At 45.3% G+C, this 7,241-nt stretch overlaps 1 protein-coding gene across 1 annotated transcript in view; it reads right to left on the bottom strand.

Moving 5' to 3' along the window:
* klf7a (Kruppel like factor 7a) overlaps window positions 1-5,921 on the bottom strand; it is a 40,815-nt gene extending 34,894 nt beyond the window's left edge. The window contains exon 1 of the mRNA XM_061777769.1: window positions 5,589-5,921. Within this exon, the coding sequence (XP_061633753.1) occupies window positions 5,589-5,690 (102 nt within the window). The 5' untranslated portion in view covers window positions 5,691-5,921. The remainder of the gene's footprint in view (window positions 1-5,588) is intronic.
* Window positions 5,922-7,241: the final 1,320 nt, after the last annotated feature.

The following is a 7,241-nucleotide window of genomic DNA, read 5'->3' as shown; positions in this document are numbered from 1 at the left end:
ACCATGCAAAGTGCACACAAAGTGGCTTACATAACGTTGGAAGCTCCTGCTACACCAGCTCGTTGCAACCTTGGGCCAGGATGAGATCTCATCTAAAGAGAATTTAAAAGCATATGCATCACACAAAAGTCAAGATGCTTTGCCCTGCTTTATAAACAAGTGGCTTTACGACATGTCCTTGCCGCCGTCAACGGCGCAAGCTAAACCCTGTGATTGATGACTGGCTTCAGATGACAACAAGGAGTGGTGTTTACTCAGTCAAATTGCCCTTGTCTCTCTCTGCCCTGCATCTCTTTCCTCTCCTTGGCTCCTATGGGAGAAGGTCTTCATGGCTGGATGTTTTTTGGGCGTCTTGTGCTCCCTCGGGGTGGGATTAGTCTCCCCTAAGGAAACAAGCAAACAGGCAGTCCTTTCTACTGGCATTGCTTACCAAGGCTGCCTAGCAACAGGTAGGCAGTGAGATGGGATGGCGCACTGTGCCAGTGATGGCCATAAAATGCATGAATCGCCTGTTCGCATGTATTTGTGGTTAAGGACGAAGTGGAAGAGAATCATTTCATTTTCAAACATTTTTAGTATAGTTTAGGATAGTTTCATTTTAAAACATTTTTTTCAGACAAATTATATCAGCTTTGCTGAAGCACAATCGCTGCGGTATATCACCATATTGAACTCATGTTCTCATTAATCATACACACCTACAAATGCAGTCACTGGTTGTGTAGTGGTACACTCGCCTGACTTTGGTACGGCCAGCGTGGGTTCAGTTCTCACTCAGTGACGGTGTGAATGTGAGTGCGAATGATTGTCTGCGTCTATATGTGCCCTGCGACGGACTGCTGACCAGTTCAGGGTGTAGTCCGCCATTTGCCCAAAGTCAGCTGGGCTAGGCTCCAGCGCCCCGTGACCCTAACCAGGATAAGCTGTGTTGAAAATGGATGGATGGACCTACAAATCCTCACTGACTCTCTCCCCTATCAAACCTCATTCTGTCCGACTGCGATTTTTCAATAAATGCCCATAATAATACAAATAACCACAGAGGCAGTAAATAAAACTCCTCTGTTGCACAGAAAAACTGCTCCAGCATTAAAAGGTTTACAGATCGTCCATTCTACATGACCAATCAGGTGAGCAGGACAGGTTTAAAACTCGTACCCTCTTTCAGACCCTCTAAATGTTTAAATAAAGCCAAGGTCAGGGCCCTCTGAGTGCCATTCAAGTCTACTGTTTGCTTTGGCATTTTCCACACGCAAACTGCTTTGTAGTCACAGATAACTGACTTGTATAACATGTAAACAAGTGGGGGAGAGGGAGTTGGGTTTGCCAGATGTCATGGTGCGTTGTATTCTTATGCAAGCTAATTTGAATCTTGTTTTTGTTTTGTTAACTTCATATCCAAGCATGATATTATGAATTTACTTCACTTTACTATTAGTGTACAGTATGATTCCACTTTTCCTTGATTTGCTGTTTGTGAGTATTGTGCCTTTTTCAGGCTTCTGATTAGCTAAAATGACAATACAGTTCGGGGACATTGCTCCACCAGTTTCTTTTGCAAGCGCATGACAGCCTGAGAATGTGTCTTCATGTGGGCAGAAATTCCTATGAAACATCATTGGTGTGGAGAGAGATTTTCTCAACCTGAGTATTCTTTTTGTTGTGTACCTGTGGCAAGTCGGTCAGCCAAGCATATGTGAGCAATTTAAGGTGCCACGACGGGCGTCCCGATATTGGGCTGAAATGATGTGAAAGTCATTGCCAAGCCATGTGTGTGCGTGAGTGTGAGGTGACAAAAAGACAACCGACTCTGCTGGTTGTTAATCAAACCTGGGGCGGCAGAGCGTTTCGGAAAGCTATACATAAAGATGTGCTTGTCCACCGCACTCCCAGGCCCCTCCCGGTCCCTCTGACAGGCAAATGAATACATCCACCGCCACACTCTCTTTCATCAACGCTTCCCGGCTTTTCATCAGCTGCCATAAAGCAGGCACCTATCACTGACGATAGCCTCTCAGCTGCCTGAATGATGAGACAGACATGGCAGAGTTCACGAAGCGCTCTCATAGCAGAATGGATGTTACTAGGTCAGAGGGTCACTTGCACATCTCATTACACAAACCTGCGTGTGCACAGGACCATCAGCAAGCGATAAACCTGAGCATGCCTCAGTATGAACAAACACCAAGTGCCCTGTCTCGTTAACTGTGGTTCCAAATAGAGTCTTAACAGTTATGCCTCATTTATCAGCTCATTTTAATTGGATGAGCTTCTAGCTGTTTTTTTCTAATGGTCATTTCTTACCCTTTTAAACAGACATGCGTCCTCGCTCCAAATAGATGCTTTGAGGAATAACATTGTGGCTGGATAACACAAAGGCTGCCTTTCACTGGCCAGGGCATGTCCAATAGATTCTATGTGACCAACATCTCCTGACTGCTTTTTGTCTTGAGGCAAACATCAGCCATATTAGTCATCCGAGTATCACGAGATAAAAAAAACAAAAAAACAAAACTGTAATACTTTTAGAATGTTTTTGGAAATTAAAAAAAAATTGGAAAACAAAGGTCAAATTTATTTTGACAGACTTGAAACAATGAATTCCACTTCAAATTAAAAAAAAAAAAAAGCTATAAGACAGGGCTATCTGAGACAGGTAAGATTACATTGGTCCTACCTTCTCCTGTTCATAAAATACATAAAAGTGCACATTTGATCGATCTCATCTTCATTTGGATAGCATAAAACCAAATTGAGCAAAAAGGTGCTGGAACAGGTAGAACAATCCATACTGAGCTACTTCTATAGGAGGGAAGGGAATGATGCCAGAATGTGAAAGGCAAGAAAGAGGGGTGGCTGCTATCAAGTCTGCTGCGAGTGAGAAAAGCAGCTGTGGCCCAGTGAGGATTACATAACATTGTGAGATGCACGGCTGGATGAGCGTTCACACGTATGGATTCAGACGTTCTCTAATAGATGGCAGATACCACTCTTTATCTTTTTGCCACTTTTCTTCACCACTTCTTCCTATAAACTGGAAGAGGGGTCACCGTGCATGTGGAGCTCTTTTCCCACTTTCTAGACTACATATGCATCCCTGCATCTTCATCTGCTGTCTGTCTGCCTTTGGGGTTCAAGCCCACCCGACTGTGAAATGTGAAACCCTGCAGCAGTGGAGAATGTGCGTGCTCGGCAACTTCCTCCACTGCCATGCTTGCACCGGCTCCCCCACCTTGCCCAGACTGAACCGCTGTAATGTGCGTGCAAGAGAGAGCAAATGTATGCGAGCGCCGCGGCTCACGGGTTGCCCTGCTGCTGCCGCTTCCAGCCACATGTAGGCAGGGATGTCCACATATAGACACCTATAATGCACTGCAGCAGCATGTAGCCATTTCGCTTGGGCGGCCATCATGCGCTTGCTCCAAATGCGTGTGTGTGTGTGTCTGTTTGTTGAAGCCATAAGGGATAATAAACTGTATGTGTTAGTTGGTATGGAGTGTGTCCTGGGGTCAATGACAGTTATGGTGCCCCGTTACTCATCAGGGTCGAGTGCTACAGAAAAAAAGCTGCATAAGTCAGAGGGCTACTTAAAAATTACAGAAGATGCTAATAAATGTCTGTCCACATGCCAAACGAGGCTTTATCAAAGTGGAGCAAGTTTACAAAATGCACAACAAACACTGGTAGAACTGCAGCTGAGATAAGTCCTTGTTGGAGTTGAGTTGTGCTTATTTGACGGGAAAGCTCAACTAAGTCCAGTGTATTACCAGCTATTTGTTGCAAATCTGAATGGCTGACCATACACGGATTTAGATGCAAGACATTTCAGCTCCAGTAATGCAACAAAAAGCAGCCTCAAATGTACCATCTGCAGACCTCCAAACACGTTCGCCCATGTCTTCTCCCCATTATAGACACCAATACGGGACAAAGTCATCACTCTCGCCGTCGCATCTCTGGGAGCCATTTAAGTCCGACAACAACGGCCTCCTATATCACCACTCCAGCCCATAAAATACATCAAATTCTAAATTGTGGCTGGAATAGAACAACCTGCTCAAACCTCGACTCACAAATTCCCTTATTTAGGTGGACTCAGTGGCATCTTCATTTTGGAGCTGGCACCAAATAGCCTGACATTCTTAGAAATCATCATCTTGCAATATAAAAGAACGCACAACACGTTGCTACAAGTTGGAGAATTCCAGTACAAGTCTGCTGGAGGACATTGTTTTTCATTCCAAAATGAATGATGTCTTGCAGGCTGCAGGCAATCAGCCCAGTCAAAGCAAACTGACATTTCCAGCCTCTCCAGATAAGAGCTCTCGCACTCTCTTCCATTTGCATTAGGTATTGATTCAGGGATGCTGGCTGTGGGTGAGGCGTGGGAGTGCCATTTAAAAATCCACTGACAGAGGAGGCAGGGAGTAGGGAGCATTTTATGAAAAGATGCGTTGGTGGGTAACAGTGGGATGCCAATTAGGCTGCTTGGCTACAACAAATGGATCCATTGTCACGCACCGTTCACCCTCTTTTTTTTCTTCCCCTTTAGGCATGGAGCAAAGGAGGAGGGAAAGCTGGACCATGTCAAGCATATACTGTCCATATATGTTTGTGCTTTCTCTGTTTTAGTTAGTCTGAAATAAAGCACAGTCAGCATCAGCACCAGAAGCAACAATGCAGGTGATGCTGATGCTAAAAAAACAAACAAACAAAGAAATTAGTAGTAAAATTGCACAAGTGTTTTGGCATCTTGACCCAAACTGCTAACCTTATGAAACAAAATGGATGCAATTTGGTTTGAAAAATATGCATGAGCTACAATGCGGATTTGTGGATAAGATGACACATCTCAATGGCTATGTGACCACGTGCTCACCTCCACAATCATCCACTGGACTCGGATTCAGGAAGTAAGATACAAGAAGAAAGCTAGCACAGATGACAGTTAATGTCTTTCTGGAATGTTTCTCGAATACCTATTGCAGCATTGTATTTAGAAGATGCAAAGACAGACATGTCAGGGTATCTATTATGGATAAGGGGAGAAGGCGAGTGGAGGGTTTGTTGAGGGAAATGAGGGGTGCGCGCATCTCTTCGTGTGGGGCTCCACAACTCGGTAATGCGGATGTATAATTCACGACCAATTCGGTCTCGGTGATGGCCTGCGCATCTTCATCTTCCCAAATCTCACTTGGCAGCTTTATTACGCGCCGGCGTGCGTCCGCATCCCATCCAGCTCTGTGAAAAGTGTCACTCATACTCCACTGGGAAGGAGAAAAAAACAACAACCTTTGAATTCACTTAATTCTAACCTGTACATCAGTTGCACGTAATTTGATCAAATCGTGTTAAACCTCCAAATATTATTCTATTAGGGCAGTTTACCACATTTTAATCATGTGCAACTGATGTACACGATCAAATTAAGTACTTTGTATATTGTGCGTGACATATTGAGGGGGTGGGGGGGCAGCTTTTCCTCATTTATACTTTACTACTCGGCTAAAAAAAAAAGTTAGCATCCTATATCCCTGAGCGCACAAGTGTTCAGCTTCGAGCCCCCGCGTCGTTGTTTGGACGCTTACCTGCTGCCAATTCTCTTCCAGCGAAGGCATGGCGGAGAAATAACCGGTGTCGTGCACGAGCTGAAGTTCCTGAAATATACTGTGGTTGGCCAGGACGTCCATGCTGACACTCGCGGTCGGAACAGATAGACTGATCCACGGGAAATGTGCCTCCTCTTTTTGCCGTGTCACGCCTCTATAAGCGCACGTTTGTCATATTAGTCCACAAGAGGATCGATTGCTCAAAAGGTGACGATCAGGACCGGCGCGTTACCGGACTCGGTGCGTGAAAGAGAGTGGGGGTGATGGAGACTCCATGTGTATCCGTACTGCCAAAATAGACACTGATAGGAAGCCAGGGGAGGGGAGGGGCGAGAGTAAATGAGGCGGCGTGTCTTTATGTGTCAATCAACTCCCCTGTTTGTCCATGTAAGGTAAATGGGCGGTCGGGGTGCCATTAACGCGGCAGTGGAGCATGGAGAGGCGGGACTAAGCAGATTAGAGGAGCCCGATTGGCGCCAGCGCATTGTCACTCACGGTCAATATAGCCTGGATAGGCGCGCTATTTAGGGATGGGTATATTAGATTTGGGAGGCTGAGACGCTAGTCTGAAAGCAGAAGCCATGGTGTAAACATGTGCAAAAGCCGGACTGTCCGGTATTGTTTCACAGAGTAAATATTTAATTAGTGTGAGATACAGCATGTGAGGCTTTGCAGTACACACGCTTCATAGCAACCTTCCCTGTCAGATCTTCGAAAGAACTTCAGTCCACAAAGATGCACACAATTTGTTGAATGAGGTTAAGAACAAGACTTCTTGGCATGTGACGTGAGGTCACCAAGATAAGGCCAGGCCCACACCACCATTCCAAATATACTGTACACATTTTTGCCCTTTTGTGCATATGCAACTTGTGTTTAAGGTCATTTAAAACACGTTCAGACTGTGTGTTCTCTCTTCAGCGTGGGTGATCATAACACCCATTTTTTTATTACTAAAAAATATTTTATTTTACAGTTGTTTTGATGGCTTAGTAGCACAATGTGCGGAATAATTGCCTTGAAACTATTCAATTTTGATCTTTTTGTTTTGGGTTATTTGTTGTTAACGGACGTTTGATTTTGTTGTGCTATGTTGTGAGAAGGCGGCACGGTGGAGACAGGTTAGAGCGTCAGCCTCACAGTTCTGAGGACCCGGGTTCAATCCCCGGCCCCGCTTGTGTGGAGTTTGCATGTTCTCCCCGTGCCTGCGTGGGCTTTCTCCGGGCACTCCGGTTTCCTCCCACATCCCAAAAACATGCATTAATTGGAGACTCTAAATTGCCCGTAGGTGTGACTGTGAGTGCGAATGGTTGTTTGTTTGAATGTGCCCTGCGATTGGCTGGCAACCAGTTCAGGGTGTACCCCGCCTCCTGCCCGATGACAGCTGGGATAGGCTCCAGCACGCCCGCGACCCTATTGAGGAGAAGCGGCTCAGAAAATGGATGTATGTTGTGAGAAGTTTGCAGCAATGACTTTCTTTCGGCTTCTGGCTCAGAGTGTCTTACACTCAAGCATTATAGCGCCATCTGTGCTTTTGATATGCTGAAGACATTCTGCAAATGCATTTTTCGTACAGGCGAAAGACATTTCTACAAAATGGCATAGGTTTAGATGGCGATTCTTTTTCACATG

Source organism: Phyllopteryx taeniolatus, chromosome 1 (genome assembly GCF_024500385.1).
Source record: "Phyllopteryx taeniolatus isolate TA_2022b chromosome 1, UOR_Ptae_1.2, whole genome shotgun sequence".
NCBI lineage: Eukaryota > Metazoa > Chordata > Actinopteri > Syngnathiformes > Syngnathidae > Phyllopteryx > Phyllopteryx taeniolatus.
Note: the sequence above shows the minus strand (reverse complement) of the source record. Positions and strands in the feature narration are given on the sequence as shown.